This window comes from Dromiciops gliroides, chromosome 5 (genome assembly GCF_019393635.1).
Source record: "Dromiciops gliroides isolate mDroGli1 chromosome 5, mDroGli1.pri, whole genome shotgun sequence".
Lineage (NCBI taxonomy): Eukaryota > Metazoa > Chordata > Mammalia > Microbiotheria > Microbiotheriidae > Dromiciops > Dromiciops gliroides.
This window is the reverse complement of record NC_057865.1, coordinates 77,280,091-77,304,600: the sequence shown is the minus strand read 5'-3', so window position 1 is coordinate 77,304,600 and position 24,510 is coordinate 77,280,091. Positions and strand designations below refer to the sequence as shown.

The 24,510-nt window shown below is 38.4% G+C and overlaps 1 protein-coding gene across 4 annotated transcripts in view; it reads left to right on the top strand.

The window, feature by feature from the left end:
* LOC122729745 (phosphofructokinase, platelet) overlaps positions 1–24,510 on the top strand; it is an 85,531-nt gene that overhangs the window by 30,800 nt on the left and 30,221 nt on the right. For all 4 annotated transcript variants that reach the window (XM_043968780.1, XM_043968779.1, XM_043968778.1 and 1 more), the window contains exons 5-13: positions 2,425–2,590; positions 3,305–3,349; positions 4,427–4,535; positions 7,029–7,124; positions 9,708–9,800; positions 10,661–10,786; positions 12,646–12,710; positions 15,034–15,103; positions 19,539–19,685. In XM_043968780.1, the coding sequence (XP_043824715.1) occupies positions 2,425–2,590; positions 3,305–3,349; positions 4,427–4,535; positions 7,029–7,124; positions 9,708–9,800; positions 10,661–10,786; positions 12,646–12,710; positions 15,034–15,103; positions 19,539–19,685 (917 nt within the window). The remainder of the gene's footprint in view (positions 1–2,424; positions 2,591–3,304; positions 3,350–4,426; positions 4,536–7,028; positions 7,125–9,707; positions 9,801–10,660; positions 10,787–12,645; positions 12,711–15,033; positions 15,104–19,538; positions 19,686–24,510) is intronic.

The following is a 24,510-nucleotide window of genomic DNA, read 5'->3' as shown; positions in this document are numbered from 1 at the left end:
ACTTTTGTGGTAACTTGAAGTAGGTTTGCTTATGTCACCTCGTCAGGACTTTGATTTACATTATTCTTTTAAAGCCTCTCAGTTAAATCAGGAAGTTCACCCATTCTAAAAATCCTATTTACAGAATATAATGGAATTTATTTTAACCTATGCTTGATATATGTATATATGTATCATATATACACACACACACATATATATATGTATCTCCATATAGATTGATAGATTTAGCTAGATACGTTTATTGTTTAGTAGTTTGTCATGTCTGACTCTTCGTGACCCCATCCATATATGTATGTATGTATTGTGTGTGTAATTTTTTTTCATTTTTCAATTGTTTCAGTCATGTCTGATTCTTTGTGACCCTATTTGGGGTTTTCTGGATGAAGATTCTGGAGTGGTTTGCCATTTCCTTCTCAAGCTGATTTTATAGATGAGGAAACTGAGACAAATGGGGTTAAGTAATTTGCCAGGGTCACACAGCTAGCAAGTGTCTGTGTCTAGAGTTGAACTTGGGAAGACATCTTCCTGACTTCAGGCCCAGCATGTATATGGATGCCTGTGTGTGTGTAAATACACATCCCATGTATATGTAGACATATATAAATATATTCACAGATGCATCTGTAATATAAAATTTGAATAATAGAATAATTAAATAATAATTAAAAAGTACATATGTAGGGGCAGCTAGGTGGTGCAGTGGATAAAGCACCGGCCCTGGATTCAGGAGGATCTGAGTTCAAATCCAGCCTCAGACACTTGACACTTGCTAGCTGTGTGACCATGCACAAGTCACTTAACCCCAAATGCCTCACCAGAAAAAAAAAAGTACATATGTACTAATAATTTCTGTTGAAGTCCTGTTTTAATGCCCCGCATAATATAGAGGTGACTCTGGATTACTTTAAGGCCATTCCAGTGGAGTGTAAACTCCAACACATTCCACAAAGCTAGAAGACCGAATCTGAGCCCAGCAAGACTGTTCTTTAGTAATATGGGGAGCACCCCACATCTGGAGAGGTTCATTGTCAGAATGAACTGGCTATAGATTATAATAGATAATAGTAACAGTAATAGATTTTTTTTTTTTTAGTAATTCAGAAAGACCACTGAAGCATAGCTAGGTGGGCAGAAGTGACTACCAAGAAGTGTTATAAATTGCATATGGAGAATTAAGAATGCCTGACAAATGGTTATGAGCCAGAGCCAAATGTGAACTTTTCCTTTTCCATTTTATTCATTTGTTTGTTTATCTATCTATCTATCTATCTATCTATCTATCTATCTATCTATCTATCTATCTATCTATCTATCTATCTATCTATCTATCTATGGTGTGAGGCAATTGGGGTTAAGTGACTTGCCATGGGTCACACAGCTAGTAAGTGTTAAGTATCTGAGGCTAGATTTGAACTCAGGTCCTCCTGAATCTAGGACCGGTGCTCTATCCACTGCGCCACCTAGCTGCCCCCCTTTTCTATTTTTTAATGTCTTGTTTATGCTCTTTTATAAAACAGATACCCAAACATGATTACTTACAAATGTCTCCTCCCTGAGTTGTCTCTTACAATAAAGCTGGGCTTGTCTATGCTCCCTGTACTCCTATTAAAAGGCACATTAGAGCCTTTAGTGATGAAAGTAAGCGAATAAGTCACCACATATTTCTAACCTAAGCTAATCTTGACCATCTCAGGCAATGCTTGGTATAGGCTTATGTATGTACTCTTTGAGTACCTAAGAAATCATTAGTCTATAACTTCCATTTTCTAAGGCAGATTTCCAAATGTTATTGGGCCTTGCATGTCATGAAAGAAGAGAGGGAGGAAGGAAGAAAGAAAGTACTAAGTACTGAGGATATAAATATAAGAAAGAAGAACAGTCCCTGTCCTCAACAAGCTTATATTCTAATGAAGGAACACAACACATAGAAGGGAACTGAAAAGAGGACATGAAAGTCAGGGACAAGACCAGGAAGGGCAAGAGTGAGAGACATATAATATGGACACATTTAAAATATTGCCAAGGCAGTTTCTGTGTTGACTGAACTTCAAGGACACCAGTGATAATTCAGGTTTCTACAGCACATTGAGGCTTAGTAGTGCAAATATTAGAAGTTGTGACTTGCTCACCAAAAAAAAAAAAAAGTCGGAACCAAGATATGAAGCCAGTTCTCTCAATGCCAACTTGTGTTCTCCTATTACACCAGTCTGAATAGCAGCTCATAATGTGAAAACATTTTTATCTTTGGCAAACCTTCTTTCCCCAAATTCTTGAGAAATTATTCTAAAAATTTGCAAAGACGATGAGATGACCTTGATGGGTAAATTGTTTCTCATGCAAGATGGTTTTTCTTTAAACATCATGTTAATCCTGGAACATCTAGTGGTAATCACCATGAACATCATCACTATTTTTAAACAGGTAAAATTGGCAAAGAGGCTGTGAAGAAATATTCCCACCTCAACATCGTGGGGATGGTGGGCTCCATCGACAATGACTTCTGTGGGACCGATATGACGATTGGCACTGACTCTGCTTTGCACAGAATCATTGAAGTTGTGGACGCCATCATGACCACTGCCCAGAGGTAAAACATTAGAAAGAAATGAGCAGGGAGAACAGAACTGGGCAAGGTAATTGCTCAGATTTGAATCCTGGCAAAACATTCCTAAACAAACTGGAATGCCAGGTCACGAAGGGAGTATCTAAATAGCCCAGGATTCATGATATCCTGGTAACAACTTGAGTGTTTGAAAGTATGAGAGTAAAAAAATGGGTCTGCACTTTATTTTTCCTTTTCTCCTTAGTCCCTAAATGTCCTTTGTTAAGAGAATTTCAGCAGGATTTTTTCTGTTTTCACAGGCACCCTACTTCTGGGTTCCTTTTGTGGAAACATGTTCAATCAGTGGTTTCTTATATCGCAAATAAGTCAGTTTTAAACAAGTTTGTTCACTCCCCTGAAATAAGCATAAGAAAGTTTTCTAGAAATAGTTTTAAATTCTTACATCCTGTGAATGTGTATTTTTTTAATTGAAAAGTAACTATATGTTTTGAAAAATCGCGGTTTTCAATGAGTTGAGAGACACTATTCCATACCAGATACTTTGAATCATTTACTTGAATAAACTCAGATTGGCATTTGTAGAAAATGAGTCTTTATGTGGCCAATTTACATACCTCTAGTGGCTGGAGAATTATACCTTACTTTGAGCCTAGTTACCCTATGCCTGTATCTTTCTGTCTGGTATTCATACCAGTGTTAAGATTAATTCTATTTGTTCCCTATTTTTTTGTCTTACAGTCATCAGAGGACCTTTGTCCTGGAGGTTATGGGAAGACACTGTGGGTAAGTGTTTAGAAAATAATATGCTTTAGAGACATTGGAGATCACCATGTCTAAAACCCCTCATTTTACAGATGAGGAAACTGAGGCCCAGAAATATAAAGTGACACGCTTTTAGTTATTGGCAAACACAGTACTCTTGTTTGGGTATACGTTTCATCATACCAGCCTGTTGCTGTTAATGGCCACTGTATACTCATTTCACAGTATCTCTGATGTTGGTGATGTTGCTGTTCCTTCCATCAGAGTAAATCAAGCCCCATCCACACCTTCTCATCCTGTGTAGTTTTTGTCCAAGTTTTCTCACAGGTCCTCCCTAAATATTCTGCCTAATGTGCCTGAGGACTGAATCTAGGTCAGTTCCTAAATGTTACTTTTTATGTTACTTTCTGTACAGAGCATCAATGATAATTCCTTTTCTGCTTATCACTTAACTAAATATTACTTTTTTTATGTTACTTTCTGTATACAACATCAATGATAATTCCTTTTCTGATTATCATTTCCTAAATGTTACTGTTTATGTTACTTTCTGTACACAATATCAATGATAATTTAAAGAAAAACTGAGTAACAGTAAGAGCTGTCTAAAAACAAAATGGGTTTGTCTCAAGAGGTATTGAATTCTCTCATATTTTAGGTTTTTAGGTAAAGGAGGAATGGATAACCCCTTATTGGGTTTAGCATCAAATAGATCCTTCCTTAGTTATAACTTGGACTAGCTGCCTTTGAGGTCTCTTCCAGCTCTTCTAACTCAAAAATTCTGAGTCTATAATGTGTGGTAGATGTAACTATTTATGCCCACCACCTGTCTTTCCATGATTATCGAATCACTTGTAATTTCAACTCTTTGGGGATTGTGGTTTTCTATGATTCACAGCCATTTAGCATCTTAGGAAAAGAAGGTTGATGGGGAAAAGATAATTTGGGGAATTTCCCCCCCCCCATATATACCAGGGGTATATAATTGGAATTTCTCCAAATGCTGTCCAACCCTCTCTCTTCATTCTATTCAATTCTCAGTCCAGTGCAATGTCACCTACAAAGTGTAACATCTGCCTTTTGCTATTTCCTGAATAGGTATCTAGCTCTTGTAAGTGCCCTGGCTTGTGGTGCAGATTGGGTGTTTATTCCTGAATACCCACCAGAAGAAGGCTGGGAGAAGCATCTGTGTGTTAAACTATCAGAGGTGATAGATCATTTTAATGCCATTTTGCTATAAACTCTGTCTTCAAATGTTCATATGTTCCAGTAGTACTTGCTATATTGAGATAGAAAAAAACAAAAAACAAAAAAAAAACCATGCCCTTTTCCCCAGAAGTACCAGTAATTCATTTAGGCTAGGTACTGTGTTTTGCCTGTGGGTTCAGAGCTTGTGGGACCAGATTTTGCCTGAAAATCCATTTGGCTCTTCATTAGCTTGACATATCACGAAGTACCCTAGCCAGAATGGGCCTGTTTTCTGTTTTCATATTTTAATTCCTCTTTAGTGTTACATGGAAAATGTCATTCAATCCATTAACTATGTTTTTCATTATGGTTAAATTTGCTTTCAGTTTTATTGGCTTCTCATTAATTATCTTGTATCTTTCCTCCCTTTTTTGATGTGAAAGTTTTGTTTGTTAAACTAGGATGTCTAGCAGGAGATGAAAAAATACTTTCTTGAGTTAATGGGTCTAATCAAAGGATAAACCCAATGTTCTGAGAACAGAAGCACAATAATATACTCATTAATTGCCTGTTATTCTTACTTGTTCTTCATTTTAATATATCTTAATATTTTATTAAAGAATTTATTTTCTAAGAATAATGAGTACTGAAGAGATTTGCGAAAGGAAATCACAAGTGTCTATCTTTAGTAAGTTCACTATCTATAGTAATGACTGGAATATATATATCATCAGTCCACAGGTCTACAGAATATTAGGTTTTGTGAGTGAAATCTAATGTGGGTCCTAACCTGCCCCCCCTCCCAGTTTTGAGGGAGAAACTGGCTAAGATTACTAATAAATTCAGCAAGTTTAGGTTTTTGAGGATTTATTAAAGTATATTAGAAGTTAGTAAAGAGAGAGAAGTTGAGAAAGCCACCTTTATTTAGCTATTCACGCTTCTATAGAGAACACATGGAGTAGATCTTTCTACTCTGTTCTGCCTCTGCCACCACCATGCCAAAAAGAAAAAGATCCAGCAAGCCAGCCTCAACTTCCTACTTCCTATCTCCCTCCCCAAAAGGGGAGGTCCTTCAAGCTGATTGCTTGAGAGTTGTCTCCTATTAATGGAGTAGTCCACAGCCTCTAAGAACAACATCCCACTCAGGGTCAGCCAGGCATGGTCTTGATTTAATCAACCTTAAGTAGGTTCAACTTTTGAGAACAACACCCCCACTCAGGGCCAGGTGTGTTCTCAATTTAATCATTCATAAGTAGGTTCTCAGTCTCACCCAATTCAATCAATTACAAGTCAATCTTCAGATGGGGCCCCTGGGTGGCTGCCAAATCCCATTATTTTATCACAGTTTATACGTACCATAAAAATGGTATCTTAAAATACCCAGGAAAGGGAGGAGGAGAGGTTCTTTGGGGTAGCATGAAGTAATATAGAGGGAGTAGAGATAATTTTATGTTCTAAGTTTGTGTGTGTGTGTGTGTGTGTGTGTAAAGACCTGACTTTAGCATTAAATATTTTAGTAATTTTGTGTCAGACTTAATTTTCCCAAATATAGAGTTTGCTTAATTTTAGATTTCTCTTTCCATTGTATATGTAACTGTGTATTGGGGGAGGAGAGGTATTCAGCTCAAATACAATATGTATTTCTGTAGAATTCTGCATGTTTGATTTAATTACCACATTTACAATATGAAAATGGTCCCAAGGTTTAAATGTGAATATTTGTGTAATTTTTGCTATAGCTATGACTAGAAGTATATTTTTTATAATCTACATTTTAAATTTCCTGTCTTGGGCAGCTAGATGGTGCAGTGGATAAAGCGCTGGCCCTGGATTCAGGAGAACCTGAGTTCAAATCCAGCCTCAGACACTTGACACTTACTAGCTATGTGACCCTGGGCAAGTCACTTAACCCTCATTACCCTGCAAAAAAAGAAAAATTTTTTTTAATTTCCTGTCTTTATCAACTGCTGTCATTACTCGGACTAACATTAACATAGCATTTTATGAGAAAAACAGGCATGCTTTGTCAAATTTTGAGACTTCTTTTTTTCATATGTGTTAGCATGCTTGTTTTATATTCTTGTTAGATTTTAAGGTCCTTAAGAGCAAGTTCTTTGTATCTCTCAAAGCATCCCAGAGTGTCATACATAATTCACTCTAGAAATATTTGTTTGTTAAATTGAAAGAGTATAAATGGCAAGCTTCCTATTGAATATTTACACATTCAACAAACATCACTTGAATGCCTGCCATGTGCATAGCAAACCACTGTGTTAAGCCCTTCTTATGAAAAGAGATCAAAGGAAATGTAACTTATAGTTAAACATTTTTTAATATAAGTTTCCTCAGACCCCTAATAGATGTGGAATGGTGCCATAGGAAATGGGCAGGTGACTTCAGTTATTCTCTGGAGTTCAAAGAGAGGAAAGAACAGAAGGCGGGACAGAGGATTTGATAGTTTTCTTTGGTTCAGGTCTTTGAAAAAAATTTCTTTTCTTTTCTTTTCTTGTAGAACCGTGCCCGCAAGAAGAGGCTGAACATCATAATTGTTGCAGAAGGGGCAATTGATATCCATAATAAACCTATTACTTCAGAGAAGGTTAAGGATGTAAGTTGTTGGCCTTTACTGAAATGCTTCTGAGAAATTATCAATACAGTTATTTATTTTTATAAACCCTCACAAAAATAGTGCCTTCCAGCAGTGGTAAGAAGCATCTAATTTTTAACAGAACAGTGCATGTCAAGAATAAAGGGGGCAGCTAGGTGATGCAGTGGATAAAGCACTGGCCCTGGATTCAAAAGGACCTGAGTTCAAATCTGGCCTCAGACACTTGACACTTACTAGCTGTGTGACCCTGGGCAAGTTACTTAACCCTCATTGCCCACACATACACACACAAAAAAGGATAAAGGTAGGTGCTCACCAGAGTATAATGTTTTTCCTTAGAATTTCCACTTGATGAGTAAGTATAGATTTTAACAGCAAAGAGATTATTCTTTTTGCAGCACCCAGTGACTTTATTTTATCCTAGCATCTTCCATGTTGGGGTAGCAATATGGATGGTAATTCACATTTATATAGCTCTTTAAGGGTTACAGATCACTTTTACTTTTTATCACATATGATCTTCACAATGACCACGTGAAGTAGTTACTATTGCTAACCCCATTTTATCGATAAGGACCAGGCCTATGATTTCATTGCTGTAGAGAACTCCCATATGAGAGACCTTCCCCTACCAGTGTAGGTTAGATCCTTCTCTGCAACTCAGTCTGCAAGTTGCCTAAATCTTAATACACTTGAGATCCAGGCACCTTTCTCTAATGCATCCAAGGTCACACAATGAATATTTGTCAGAGACAAACCGGAATTTGTTGGATTGAATTGGATTGCTGGAACACTTTGGTGTCCTCTTCTGCTTGGTTACCTTCTAGCCTGGAGCACCAACTAATAGGCCTGTCTGGGAATAAAGCCATCTTGAGTTTACTGAAAGTGAATCACCATGTTATTTGCAACTCTGAAGAAGGAACAGACAACACTAGGCTTTTTTGTTGGGCTGCCCTGGCTAGTACCACCTATCTATCCGTACAAACCTGCCTCCCCAGAGGCCTCTTAGTTCATCCCACAGGATGCTGTTATTGCAAGGCTCCATGAAGTAAGCAGTCTTTGGGAGGCACAAGCAAACCCTTAGAGGTGATCAAGGCTGTAGGATTGGGTGAGGTACAAGGGAGGGACCTGGGCTTCAGCCTCAACACTACCTTCAGTGTTCAAGTCAGTTATATCTCCATTGATTTTGTTAGTGATATAAATGATCAACAGGTATTTACTAAGTACCGATTTTATTTTATTTTTTTTTGTTTGTTTTTTGCAGGGCAATGGGGGTTAAGTGACTTGCCCAGGGTCACACAGCTAGTAAGTGTCAAGTGTCTGAGGCCGGATTTGAACTCAGGTACTCCTGAATCCAGGGCCGGTGCTTTATCCACTGTGCCACCTAGCCACCCCCCCCCCCCCCCGATTTTATTTTTAACACGAATTGTGCTGTTGTCAGTTGGGTCCTACTGTTCTTAAACATGAACATTCTAAATTTGGAGGACTTTTGCCAATATTTCCAGGAAGTGATATTTGATTCTAACTTCAGATATACCCAGGAAGAAGAGCATTGTACATATAGCTCAAAGACATTTTTAAAGTTTTGTTTTGTTTTCCTATCCCATTCCATTGTATTTGAGGCAATTGTGTCCTCTGTAATAGCAGACTGTTAGAGCTGGAAGGAACCAAAGGCAGAACTAGTCTACCCTCTTCTTTTCACAGCTCAGGAGACTGGAATGAAGTCCTTTGTGCAAGGTTGTCTAGTTGGTAGAAGATTTTAGGAACTAGGTTTGAGGTCTCCTAATTTGTGGTACAGTGATCTTTCAGTTCTCTGCTGCTTCATAAGCAAATACTGATTTCATCAGTATCTATAATTTAGAAGACAAATCCTCTAACATTGACTGACAGCCATGGAAATTAAGTGACTTATTTGCTGAAGGTCACATATCTAGTAAGAGTCAGAGCTAGGTCTTCCTGATGCCAAGCCTACTCCTCAATGAATATCATGCCCTTTATAACATACTGCCTCATATAAGGCAATTTAGATGATTAAAAGAAAATTCCCAGGGGCAGCTAGGTGGCATAGTAGATAGAGCACCTGCCCTGGATTCAGGAGTACCTGAGTTCAAATCCAGCCTCAGACACTTAACGCTTGCTAGCTGTGTGACCCTGGGCCAGTTACTTAACCGCAATTGCCTCATCAAAAAAAAAAAAGAAAGAAAGAAAATTCCCAAAGGCTCTCAATTTTCATTTTTGCTATGAATAGTTTAATATAAATTGTTGAGTTATTTTTAATATATAACTGATATTTTTCTTACCTTCTTGGGCAACAAAGTTGTCATATTTTTTCAAGAAAAATTTTGTATTTTCGTTTTAATTTTAGTTTGCCATATTTCTTCAGAAGGGGAAAACTGAAAGTTCAACTTTCCCTAGTCATATCCAGAGAAAAGAGAGTTAAAAGAAATACACACATTTCTCTAAGCTAAGATGTAAAGTATGTCTATTACTACACATTACTCTTGTGTTATTCATATAGAAATAACACACAATTCCTTGTTGTACTGTTGTGTTCCCTCATTGATATAATGAATTTTTCTGTAGCTCGTAGTTCAACAGCTGGGATATGATACTCGTGTGACAATCCTTGGACATGTTCAAAGAGGAGGAACTCCTTCTGCTTTTGATAGGATTCTGGTAAGTTTGTAGGAATAATTGCCCCTTTTTTATTTGGCATGTCTCCAAGAAGAGAGTCTATTTGGGGCTATTTGAAGGAACCGTTCCTCCACCTATTAAATAGTAGATATACTGGCTGACATTCAGGATGAGTTTCTTGATAGGATAGTCTGGCAAAGTGCAGAATATCCCATTTCTAATCTGGTTAGGAGCTCTGTCATCTGAGACATTAATGGCCACTTGTGCTTATTTTAAAGTCAGCTTGAAAGTAGCCAGTTTAAGAAAAGTAAATCAGACCTAAAAGGGTCTAAGTGGACTGAGTCCTTCTAATTCATTACCACAGTAGCTTGGGTACCCAGGAGAATGGAGCCCAGAAGGCAGAACTATAATGGGGCAGCTAAGGGACTTGCTAAGAGATAAAAGATAGGATGAGAGAATTAAAGAAATCATCTAGATTGAGGATTCATAGTTTCATGCACTTGCTATGTTTTCTTCAATATCAGGAATCCTGAGTGAAGCCTACCCTTCTTGCTAAAAGTGAAGCTGGTAGGTTTTAAAGAAAAGGGTTAAAAGCCATTAATGCCTAATTGAGGCTTTCTCTTTTGTTGTAAAAGAAAGGACTCTTAAAAAAATTAAAGGGGAAAGAATTATCTAGTGAGAATGCGAGCAACTATCCAGGTATTTTGTGTAAGGAACAAATACCTATCATCTATTTATTCACAAAGATGTCTAGAACCCATACCCTGAGAATGGTAGGGGTCTGAGATTGTAGACTTCTTCCAAAGATCCTTACTAATGGAAGGTACCAATCACTTTTCCTTGATGTTCTTTTTTAATATGATGTCTTTGGGTCTCATGTTATAACATTGTTTCCTTTCCAGGCTAGTCGCATGGGTGTAGATGCTGTGTTGGCTCTTCTTGAGGCTACACCAGATACCCCGGCGTGTGTTGTGTCTCTGTCTGGAAACCAGTCTGTGCGTCTGCCCCTAATGGAGTGTGTGCATATGGTGAGTTCTTGGGATGAGGCCAAATGGTAGTTCTAGTTAATTGATTGGACCAGGAAGATGATGGGTGACAATTAGTGCCTGTTACTAACTGAACAGAGCAAGAGTTTGAGCGAAGCCTTACTGCTTTGTCATTCACTGAATGAACAGAAAGTAAATTGAAGTCTTCAAGATCATAATTAGTGATCTAAAAGATATATAGAAACAGTAATTTAATAGTGAAACACAGCCAGGTGCCTGGTAGTGTGAATGATTAGTCTTGTGAAGTGGTTGTGTGTATTTGAAATCACTGTTATAAGTAATAATTATCAAAAATATGGTAATTGGTTCCACCCCAATGGAAATATGCAGTGTGAATTCACATAATGCAACCACTTCACAGGATTCATTATTTTCACTAATCAGGGCCTAGCATTTTTAATTACTCTTTTGTGAAACTAGAGGGATTAATATCACTTTATTTAATTTTGTAATTGTCATCTGCATCTTCTTAGTTATAATCTGTATGACACTTTTTAATAGCCTCATCTAAATTAGTTGGGGTTTTGGGGTTTGTTTATTTTTTTCAAGTGAGTCTTCTCTTGGCGTCTTTGAGTTTCCAAGTGGATGAGTCAGTAATGATTTACTGAGCACCAGTTCTGTGCTAGGTGCTGACAGAATACAAAAGGAGTATGCAAGGGCTCTTATACACATAAAACAATTAGAACACAGCATGGAGCAATATATAATCAAGCACTAAATTATTGGAGTTTGAAGAGAGGAGACATCTGAACAGTAACGTATGTCTCCTAGTTGGGGAATATTTGAAGCAGTCCACCCAGAGAGATCTAGATCTGTTAGGTGAGCTGTTAAATCAGCACATGGATGAATCCAGGGTCTTAGCAGCACAGATATTCTCTTTGCTAGTACAGGTTGCAACCCTTCCATCCCTCTTCATCTGGCATAGTTCTTATTCCTGTCCTTCCATAAGTAGCCTGACACAGTGCCTTTCACAATATTACCTCTAAATTAAGAGTTGAATAGAACTGAATATAGCCAGTTCCCTGGACAGAAAGAGAAAATGAAAATGATGGACGATGAACGTGAGGAAGCACCTTGGGCTCATTGAAGGCACTATAAGTTTTGCTAATGCTATCCAACCAGCTGGCATCCCTCTATTAAATCATGGGCCCATATCCTTGTCCAGCAACATTTCCATGACCAAGGTACAAATAAAACAGGTGATCCTGTCTGCCATGGAGGGCAGGGGTGAGGAGGCAGCCAAAGGACAACGGCAATAATGATACTCATCTCCATTTGTATAGCACTTGACATTTTTCAGAAGCCTTACAAGTCAGGTAAAGTAGCAATGGAGTAACTTTGGGGTCCTTCACACCAGCTACCGCATCATCCCTCACTCAGTGGGCTGTGTCTGTATCTATTCATACTGGTTCAACATGGGTCTAGTGACCATCCATGTAGACTGAATCTGATATTGCCACATTAGATGTTTAATATATAGGCCATCAAATGTGCCTCCATTACATTCTGAAGGGGGGAAAAGGGAAGCAAACTTTTGTTGTTGTTGTTGTTCAGACATGTCCAACTTTTCATGATCCCAGTTGGGATTTTCTTGGCAAAGTTACTGGAGTGGTGCGCCATTTCCTTCTCCAGCTCATTTTACTGGATAGGGAAGCTGAGGCACCCAGGGTTAAGTGACTTGACCAGAGTTATACAGCTTAGTAAATGTCTGAAGCTAGATTTTGAACTCACAAAAATAAGTCTTCCTGACTTCAGGCCTGGCTCTCTATCTACTGTGTCACCTTAGGGAATATCTTACACTTTGATATTTTAAAAGTTACTTTTACTGTTTTTGTTTTAAGACTCAAGAAGTTCAGAAGGCAATGGATAAAAGGCAATTTGATGAGGCTGTGAAGCTTCGAGGAAGGTGAGTTAATTTGGAGAGAGTACAGAAGAGCCAAATGTTGTCCTTGGCCAGGGCTCTCAAAAGAAGAAAAGATGTGTGCACTTAGAAAGTCTCATTCCTAATGGTTCCCATTTTTCCCTGTGGATTTATATAGGCTTCACATGGCTATGCTTTGAAATCAGTTTCAGAAAGGACAAATGACTTTCCAAAAAATGTCTAGTTGAAGTGTGTGATAAGAATTTCTTGAAAGCCAAGTTACACTGAAATTAAAATATGTAGTAATCATGTTGCAACTGACAACTAGCAGAATAATGGTAGGTCTTCCAAGATTTGAGAGATGGCCTTGTGAAAGAGGGGCTCTTCTATGGATTTCAGGTTCTGGAGCTGGTAGGGACAGGCTGAGGGCTTATAGGTGATCACAGTTTTGTCCAGAAACAGATCATTAGGGATGGAATCAAGGAAACAAATAAATGAGGGAAGGAGTAAGGGAATGGATGAGGAGAGTTAAGGAATCTCTATTCGACACGGTCTCAATCTCAGAGAACTTGATTGAAACATAAGTTTTCTGCTTAAGGATGTGAATTAGAAGGGCAGGGTTACATTGGGGGTTTGAGCAAAAGGAAGAGGCTTGGCAAAGTCACAGGGTAGAAAATGAGTAGAAGAGAAGGAAATCTTGAGCAGCAGTTAGGGTCCTTGCTGAGTTTATATCTCATAAATTACTCTGGGTGAAATAAACTTGATATTAGAAAGTAGAGCAGCCTAAAAATGAAATGGGTTCCTTTGTCAGGTAGTGAGTTCCTCATTACTGGGTGTCATCCAGCAGGGAGTAGATGACTATCAGGGATTTGGGAAATGCAACTCTTGAATTGATTACAAATGGGGCAGATGATGAACAAGTGGGGCTTTGAAGCAACAGTCATAAGGGACTTCCTCAAAATGGGAGGGGGGCAACCTTGAGCAAATACTGTTTTTGCCATTACATTAAATTACTTCCTTTGCAAAGACTGTCCTGACACCCCTCCTGTTATACCCACCATTATTGCTATGAGCCTTTTTCTCCATTGTGTCCCCTAGATCCCTTCCCACTTAGGGCTTAGCATCTCTTCTGACACCAGACTCCTTGTCTCAGGGCTGCTGTCAGTACATCAGCATCTGAGCTTGGCTGAGTCCTCCTGCATTGGTATGTAACTGCAAGGTCACTCACAGCTCTGAGGTCATAACACAGGGGAAATTCCCATTTTCTACTCCACACCTTCCCTGGGTTTTGGTTGGGTCTTCCACCTCATCTTGTCTTTCCTTCATTATCTCTGTGGCATACTTGAAGATGAGCTGTTTCCTGACCCTTCATATCAGGATGGAAGATGTGCTGGCCTGATCAAGACCTGGGATTGTGGAACTGGAGAAAGTGATAGCTTTTGGAGTTAGAGGACCTGGGTTCAAATTCTGACTCTTTCCCCTTAATACTTGTATGCAAATCTCTTTCCTTATTTGTAAAATGATGGGGTAGGAGTTAAGTGACTTGAAGATATCTTTTATCATCCTCTGGGGGCTAAAATTATGAAATCTATGTTGGGGGCAGGGCATTCAGGGTTCTATACAAGTCTCCCTGCACAACCCTATGTATGTCATAGGCAAACATAGGAAAGTGAGAATTTTTTCATACAAAGTAGGAATTCAGTCTTTTCAAATTCGGGAGTCATGAGGCATTTATTCTTTTTGTCTGTTCTTTTAATCTCCTCATTAATAGGAGGTTGATCTAGAAGGCCTCTAAAGCTTAATCTTAAGAGTTCCAGAAAGCTGTCATTAAGATACTTTCCTAGTTTTTCTGCCGTGACAAATTGATCTGTTCATTCCCCCTTTTTGACCACATAATATTTTGACAGGATTTTTGAAGTAAAGAGTCCCAACAACCACTACCACTAAAAATTAAACCCAAAACATGGCCCATTCAGAAAGGAATGATCAGAGGAGAAGGAGGGAGATAAGCATTCATTGTCTACTGTGTGCTAGGCACTATGCCAAGTGCTTCATAAATATCTCATTTCATCTTCAAAACAACTCAGGAGGCCACATGCTGTTCCTATCCCCCTTTATCCAATTGAGGAAAATGAGGTAAACAGATTGAGTGACTTAACCAGGGTCATACAGCTAGTAGGTATCTGAGGCTGGGTTTGAACTCGGGTCTTCTCAACTTTGGGCTCAGCACTTTATCCACTGCACCACCTAACTACAAAGACATAATGTGTTTGAAAAATCTTTTGTATGATCTAGAGGGTGGGTCTGTTTTCTTTGAACCATTTACAAATGATGATTAAAAAAGAATCTTTTGTTATTTTTATTTTAGGAGCTTTGAGAACAACCTGAACACCTATAAATTGCTTTCTCAAAAGAAACCAGATTCAGAGCTTCCAAAGGTAAGTGGTCTGTGAAACCAAGGCCGGGTGTCAGGATCTTGACGTTTGGGGAAGTGTGAGATTGAATAGATGATGCAATTAGATGGGAATTTTACTGTGAATAGGAATACTCTGTATCATTAAATCTAGGAAGTTTGGTACACTCTTCTTTTTCTTTATTTTTTTTAATGTAAGTAGTATTTTATTTTTTCCAATTACATTTAAAGACAATTTTCAACATTCATTTTTTATAAGATTTTGAGTTCCAAATTTTTCTCCTTCCCTCCATGCTCCTCAAGATGGCAAGCAATCTGATACAAGTTACCCATGTGCAGTCATGTTAAAACAGATTTTCACATTAGTCATGTTGTGAAAGAAGAAACAGAACAAAAGCGGGGAAAAGCTATGAAAAAGAACAAAGAAAGTGAAAATAGTATGCTTCAGTCTGCATTCAGATTCCATCAGGGAACCCTCTTTTCCACTTGGGTTTTGAAAGATTGTGGAGTAATGAAAATAAGGAATGTTTCTATTCCCCTTATTAGACTGATGCCTTCCTTTGTATTGAAGAAGTCTAGTGGATCATAAAAAATAAGCAGTCTACTTTAGCTGAGAGAGACAGAGAGAATGTGTTATATAATGTTTGTTGAAGCTACTCCTTGATTCTTTTTTAAACCCATAGAGATTCTTTTTATTAAATGCCTACTATGTGCCTGTCACTGTGCTAAACATCCAGGTGATTTAGGGGGGTGTTATAAAGAAAGGCAGAGAAAAACAACCTTTGCTCTCAAGGAGCTCACCCTCCAATGAAGCTGTGTACAAATCACATTGATGGGGGATACATTTCATTATAATTGTATCCTTTATAATGCTATGTATTTTATGGAATACATTTAAAAACTTTATTTGGAGGATGGGTCCATAAACTTCACCAGACTGCTGACAGGGCTCATTCCACAAAAAAGGAGAAGAGCCCCATTAAACCATATCTCATAATAATGATGATAATAATAGCTAACACATTTATTTGGTGCTTGCTGTGTGCCCCACACAGTGGTAAGCATTTTTTTTACTGCCTTTCCTCTACCATCCTGGCTCTGCCCCTAAGCATTTTATAATTATTAATCTCATTTGATCATCACAATTCTGGGAGGTAGGTGTTGTTATCCCCATTTTAACAGATGAGGATACTGAGGCCAATAGAAGTTAAGTGACTTGCCCAGTGTTTCATCAAGGAAACGTACCGTTTCTTGAGGAAACAAAGCAGGAAACTGTAACAATTGGAATGACGCCACCTCCTGGAGACTTACTGTAGAAGAGTTCCGCCCATGAAGCAAAGGTCTTTGAGGGCAAGGCCAGGAGTCTTTTCTTTGGCATCAGGAAGTGACGTTGGGTAGTGGGAGGAAGAAGGAAGAGACTGGTGCTCGGTCTCACGCTCTTCCCTGAGGACACTGGTGGAGAAGGCAGCTAGAAATGCGCTCTCCCTTTAATAGGAATCTAGGCCTTTCTTCTCTCTTTACCAAATTCTTATTCTCCTTAACAGATGCTTAAAAGTCTAACTCTTGCTGAAGCTTATAATTTATTGGCAACCACTCATTAGATATTTTAGACAGTTTAGCTAGAATTTTAGCCCTTAACACCAGGGTCACACAGCTAGTAGGCATCTGAGGTCGGATTTGAACTCAGGATCTTCCTGACTCCAGGCCCACTGTGCCACTTTGCTACCCGTTAACCTCATGTATCTTTTTTCTCATTTGAAACTCCACACTAGGAAGCTGAGTGGTTACTCTAGATGGGAGGTAAGGATAGCTTGCCAGCAAATGAAGTTCCTTCAGGCCTTTTCCTTTCACCTCCCACACTTTCTCCTTCCTTAGCCCTGATAGCATGGTTAGAGAACTGACATTTTTCAGTTAGAGCTAAACACATAATTTAATAGCTACATGTTCAGGGTACCATGAAAAAATTCCATTCACAAGTTAATACCTGAGTTTTTATCATAACCAAGCAGTGCCACATTGGGTCAGACCAGTATTTCATTGGAAAGCTCTTCTCAGACAGAGGTACTAAAGGATGTTTTGTGGGAAACCTTTATATATATGTATATCTACCTTCCCCGACATAAGCTTCCAATCCATGAAGGAAGCCTGAGAATACCACAACATTGGATATGCATTAAGACTTCTGGGTCACAGAAGTGACCCACTTCTCTGGGAACTATCAAAAGAATTTCTCGAATCCATGGATAATTAATTATTCTTGGAATTATTCCTGAGGTAGAGTCTGTTTGATAGAAACTTATAGAAACAGCAACATAATAAGTGACTGTTTTTAAGAATATTAAATTATTTGTTATGAATTAGTTTGGGACAGTAGATAGAGTGCCAGGCCTGGACTCAGGAAATATGGCTTCAGACACTTATTAGCTGTGTGACCCCAGGCAAGTCATTAACTTCTATTTGACTCATTTTCTTCAACTGTAAAATATGGCTAATAATAGTACCTACCTCACAGAGTTGTTAAGATAAAATGAGAAGATATTTGTAAAGCTCCTAGCATAGGATTCAGGAGGACCTGAGTTCAAATCTGGCCTCAGACACTTGACAATTAGTAGCTGTGTGACCCTGGGCAAATCACTTAACCCTCCTTGCCCTGCCCCCCCCCCAAATATGCAGATTGGATTTATGTTATGGGCCATTTAAGCATTCATTAGCTATATGAACATAGAAGAAATGCTAGTGTGTATATATAAACCATAGTTCATTAGAATCATAGTTTCAAAAATCAGACAGGCACACAGTTAACACAGGCTTAATTTATTATTATTATTATTATTGTTATTTTAGTGAGGCAATTGGGGTTAAGTGACTTGCCCAGGGTCACAGAGCTATTAAGTGTCAAATGTCTGAAGACCAGATTTGAATTCAGGTCCTCCTGAATCCAGGGCCAGTGCTCTATCCACTGCACCACCTAGCTGCCCTAAACACAGGCTTAATTTAGCAATCTTTTTGTTTGTTTTTTGCAGGGCAATGAGGGTTAAGTGACTTGTCCAGGGTCACACAGCTAGTAAGTGTCAAGTGTCTGAGGTCACATTTGAACTCAGGTCCTCCTGAATCCAGGGCTGGTGCTTTATCCACTACACCACCTATCTGCCCCATAGCAATCATTTTTGACATTTACTAACTTCTTAGAAATCTGACTGTCAAAAGTGAGTGATTAGAAGAGATCCTCTTCTGTAGGAAGTGTCTTCTGAAGAGTGCTATATTAGAAATTGAATGAATAAATGCTCCCAGATTCCCATTAACAGGACACTTGTATACTATTTGCTGACAAAGTTCTTCAACATTGAGTATTGCATTTTAGCTATATTTAATAAATGCAGTTAAACTTCCCAGAAGATAAGATACATGTGTATAAAATTGATCAGTGATACAGATTATGTGTTTTGATAGATAAAGTTTCTTGGAGGGCCATTATGCATTATAATTGACCAAGATGTAACTTATTGCTAATATTTTACAAATAAATTTTTTATATCTTTGTAAAAGCAAATCATTATGGCTACCTCCAATGGATACCAGGCTCTGTTCTAAAGCATGACTCAGTGATAATTGAATCATACAGCACTATAATTGTGTTATGGGGCATATGACTGTGCAAGTCTTGATAAAGCAGTAAGTGAAGATAAACTACAAATAGTCTAAAAGATAAATATTGCTCTATTTCTGAGTTCTGAATAAGGACTTTTCCTAATAACAAAATTCTCTTTCCTCTGCTATTGTTGTGTTATTGGCCATCTCTGATACCTTGCCCATTAGCTAGATGACTCATCTGTGACTACACTGTAAGCAACTATATGCTGGGAAGCTTTCCAACACCAATCTATTTCCAGCTCTTTGTGTTTGCAGGATTTTCCCTGTGGCAAATGGCTGTATTAGCCAAGTCCTGTTGGATAGATTTAAGAAAGCACTATTGTCAAGGTCTTTGCTAATTCTTAAAATGGAAATAGAAAAGAATTCTCTTAAGATATAGGTAAAATAGAACCACAGCCAAACAATTTTTTTTATTTAGTGATATATGGTGCACATTTCCTCACATAAAGGAAAAACTAATGAACTCAAGGCTGATGGTTGGCCCAAATGAGATTGGCTATGATTGAGAATATTAAGTTTTCTGAAATCAATCCTTCAGAAAACCAGTGGAAATGGGCAGAGGGTCCTATTGAAATGTTAGAATGTTACATAATTGGGTTTAATCCATCCTTTATAGTAGCTATCAACAAGCTTTTTTTCTGGACCTAGTGTAAAGTTGGCAGATTCCGCCAGTTATTTTTCCCCAAGCTTGTTATGTCACTCCCATTTATTTCAACAATGTCAGCCAAAGCATTTTCTTTACAGCTCTACATTATTGTGTTATGTTTTTGAAACAGTCTGGTAACCTGATTTCTTTTTCTCTTTTGCAGAGCAATTTTAATGTGGCTGTTATGAATGTGGGTGCTCCTGCTGCAGGGATGAATGCTGCCGTCCGCTCAGCAGTGAGAATGGGCATCACTGAGGGGCATAAGATGTTTGCTGTCAGTAATGGCTTTGAGGGATTTTCTAAAGGTCAGGTGAGTCTCACAGGGAATTGAATACAGTACAAGGAAACAAACCAGAGAACCAGGTCTCTTGATACCTCCTCCAGTGCTCTTTCTGCTACAATAGTAGCATTTATTTATATATAATAATAGTAGCATTTACATACAACAGCTAATATTTATGTAGTGCTTATTATATACCAGACACTGTGCTAAGCGCTACCTTATTTGATTCTTACAAGTAGGTGCTATTATTGTCCCCATTTTATGCATGAGGAAATCAAGGTAAACAGAGTTTAAGTGATCTGTCCAAGGTCATACATCTACTAAGTTTCTAAGTATGGATTTGAACCTAGGTCTTCTTGAATCTGTGCTTCTGTGTTTCCAGTATCTTCCTTCTCTAATCACTCAGCTATCAAAATTATCTTCCTAAGTCACAAACCTCTGACCATGTCACTGCCCTACCCAAAAACTTTCCATGGCTCCCCAGTGCCTCGATGATAAAATACAAACCCTGTTTGCCTGGAGTTTACAATTCTTCACAATCTGTCTCCCATATGTCTTTGCAACTTTTAATCGCCTTCCTTCTTCTCTCCAGGCAGTTTTATTTTCCAGCCAAACTGTTAGATGTTCTCTAAACTTAACAAGCTGACTCCTGCCTCTTTGCTCTTGCAAAATCCAGCCTCCCATCCTTGGACTGCCATCCTCTCTCCTTATCTCTGACTTTCAGAATGACTATGCCTTTGAAATCTTGGTTCAGGTGCTACTTCCTCTATTTAGCTTTCTGTGGTCTTTTCAGTGCTTAGCATTGTCTTTCTCCTCAGATATTCCTAGAGCATAACGTTCTTTCTTCCCTTGGCCTCCATCCCCCATACCTTGTATTACACTTGTCTGTGTGTGGGTTGTATCCCTCTTATGGAATGTCATGTGTTCCTTTAGGGAAGGGACTGTTTAATTTTTCTTCTTGTATCCTTAGCACCCACAACAATGCCTGACCCATAATAGATTTTTTTTTTTTGGTGGGGCAATGAGGGTTAAGTGACTTGCCCAGGATCATACAGGTAGTATCAAGTGTCTTAGGCCAGATTTGAACACAGGTCCTCCTGAATCCAGGGCTGGTGCTTTATCCCCTGTGCCACCTAGCTGCCCCGCCCCCCCCAATAGATTCTTAGTAAATGTTTTTACCACAATTCTCAAACAAGAGTAGTAGGTTTATCCCTTTAAACTAGAGGTCATAAAACATAGTTCATCTTAAGTGTTGTTTCTGTGATTCTAAACTGAAATAGATTAGATGACATTTGTGTAAAACCCTAATCTATTCATTCTTTCAGTAAACATATTAAATACCTTCCAAGTAGCATTGATGCTATTTGCAATGAATTTGCTCCAACTTAATCAACCCTTTGCCCATACTGGTAAGAACATTGTCTAGGCCCACTCAGAAGTCCTACAGAAGACTGGTCAGATTTTCCCTAATAAATTCATGAAATAAATATAACATGGAAGGTACTGTTAACATTTCATTGATGTACTAATCAGTTGTTCTATGTATTGGGAACTTTCTTATACGAGCATTATGTTTTGTTGAGAAAAAAATTATTGAGTTTGGAAGCAACCTCCTTCATATTTAGTTTACTTTTTTGTTATTCTGACCTCAACAAACATCAGTGAACAAAAAGTAGAAAAAGTATTGTATATGAAGTTATAGATCTCTATTATAAACAGCTTCTTTTTAAAAAAAGTAATATATATGCATATGTTTATAATATGTAGTATATACTAAATTCGCCTTTTTTTTTCCTGGAGACAAATCAGGGTTAAGTGACTTGCCTAGGATCACACATCTAATAAGTATCTGAGGCCAGAATTGAACTCAGGTCCTTCTGACTCCAGGGCTGGTGCTCTATCCATTGTACTACCTACCTGTCCCTCACTGGGTTAGTTTCAAAGCTCTCCTGTTTGTGTCTCCCTCTTGTAATTACTTTTCAAGGCTCCAGTCAAATCACCACCATAACTAGGTTAAGAAACTGGAGTTAGAACTTGCACTCACTATTGCTTTGTGTAGTAGCTAACCAGAGATAAAAGTGAATTTCATGTCACTCAAAATCTATCACAGTTTTCGATGCAGTTTGTAAAGTATTAATATCTCACCTCCATTCTCATCCCCAAGTAGCTATTATTCGAGTTGTCTAAATTTCTTCATTATCTGAATTCTTGACATGCATGATACTTTTAACAAATTAAAAATAAGCCCTTTGGATTATTTTGGACGTTCACCTCTATGCAGCTACTATACAATATTAAAAAAGGCTTAGCAATTGCTCAATCGATAGAAAGTATTAAGGTAGACTATTCCTTTGTACAGACATGTTGGAACCTGATCCCAGAGTAAATTTCTCATCTGAAATCTTCACTAGTCTTGAATAATAAAGGTTTCACTAACTGAGGTCAGTTTATCCTGTCTTTGTTGTATAGAAAGCCTCCTGTGAGCAGGTTACCAAAAAAGAAACTATCTCGATTAGAGATCTGAGCAGGCAAACCATATGAAGATATAATGTCAACCTCATGGCTCAAAACAGGGTAATTGGGTAGACCCTTTCATGCAGCCTTAGCCATATCCATTCCCCCCAGAAGTTGTGATTTCCTGACTCTCACCCATTTGTCTGCGAGATCATAGAGGTTCTTTCAAATCTGTTCCTGTTCTTGACTTTGTGCAACTTTCTAAGAGAAAGGGGTCAGAACACAATTCTTCCTAGTCGTCATACGCTGTAAAAGATAGGTCTCTAGCTTATTTCACAGACTGCTAGGGATAATCAGGTTGTTCTTCTGCATATTAATACCATCTGGGGGCTTCAACTGTGGAAGCTATGCCTATTTTTCCCCTGAAGGCGAGAATGTTAAAAATGCCATTTTGAGGGACATGCCACGAAAGTTTGTGTTAGTGACTAGGAGAGAGAGTAGTAAAGCAGAAAGAGCACCTGATTGGTGCTTTACAATTGCTTAATCTCAGGCCTTTTCCCTCTCTGCTTCAGATTATTTCTCTGTCAAGTAAATAGGTTGGATCAGACAATCTCTAAGGTCCCTTATAACTCTAATATATATTCCTAAATTTAAGATTAAAAAAAACAAAACAAAACACTGTCTAGGTGGCGTAGTGCATAAAGCACCAGCCCTGGATTCAGGAGGACCTGAGTTCAAATCCAGCCTCAGCACTTGACACTTAACTAGCTGTGTGACCCTGGGCAAGTCACTTAACCCCCATCACCCTGCAAAATGACAACAACAACAACAAAAAAAACAAACACTGTCTTTTGGGAAGATCTAGATTCAAATCTTACCTCAGACACTTAGTGTATCATCTTTGGAGCATCATTTAATGTCTATGAGCCTTGCTGCCTCATTTGCAAAATGAGATCATTGGAGTAGATTACCTGTGAGGTCCCTTCTCTAAATCGTTTATGATCTTAGTGAATGCCTTAATCACAAACACTAACCTTCTTTTGGGGGGGTGGGGGTGAGGCAATGGGGGTTAAGTGACTTGCCCAGGGTCACACAGCTAGTAAGTGTCTGAGTCTAGATTTGAACTCAGGTCCTCCTGAATCCAGGGCCGGTGCTTTATCCACTGCACTACCAAGCTGCCCCATCTAACCTTCTTTTTTGAGGAACTTTGTTACTTGACTGCATCCTCTTTCCCCAGTCCCCATGGATATTAAAGTGTTAACTATTTCACTATAGATTTTATTCTTGTATCTATTGACATGTAGAAATGTTTTTAATTTTACTGTGTGTGTAATATCAAGCTCCCTACCCCAAACCCCTTAGCATTGCTTTGGACATTTTCATCTGTTGACATAATCCAAATTTCTTTGGAAAGTTAATTAAGACCAGTTTTAGCTGGTCTTCATTGATATAAAGTTGTAAGAATGTACTATTTTTGGAGACAACCCAAATACCCAACAACGGAACAATTAAGCAAATACGTGTGTGTTGTTTAAAATCTATATGTGGGTTCTAATATGTTCTCCCCCCCGCCATTTTTGGAGGGAAGCTGGCTAAAATCACTGGTAAATTCAGCTTCTTTGAAATAGCTTCTTTGACGAGGTTTTGGACTTCTGTCAAATTCATGTTTATTTCAATCTAGATAAAGCAGAGCTATTTACAGTCACTATAAAGTTTCTTTTGCTGTTCTTATTTCCCTAATTCTGTTCACTTTAACAAAGATCTCTTAACAACCTATAGCAGGGAAGAAAAGCATTGTTTTAGATACTGGAGATTTAAAAATAAAAAATGACAGTCTCTGCCTTTAAAAGCTTAAATTTGAATAGGGATGTGAACCATGTACACACCTAGAGAGAAATTAAAGTGCACAGGAGATGGAAGATAGGCAATATGGGAATCAGAAGCATCTTGAATAGCTGAGAGGATAGAAGTCCTCATGGACAACTGTCAGGACTTAAATGAAAGGAAGGAATTCAGTAGGCAAAGAGTTGGAGTCTTCTTCAGACATGGAGGATTACACACCAGTGCATAGAATCAGGAGAGCATATGAAGAGATTGGTGGAGGATTAGTAGAAAAGTTTGGCTGGAGTATAGAGTAGATGAAGGGTTCTAGTTTGAAAAAAAGGTTGGAAAGGTAGTTTGAAGCAGGGTCATTGAGGGCCTTGAATGCCAAAGCAAGATGTGTAGATTTTATCCTCCAGGTAATGACCACTAAAAGCTTTTGAACTAGAGAGTTCATATTTCTTCATTAGGAAAATTATCCCGATAGCTTGTGAAGGATGGAGTGCATAGGGAGGCAGGGAGATGAGTTAAGTTGTTGCTATAATTCAAATGCAAGGGTAACGAGGGGGGTGGTGGT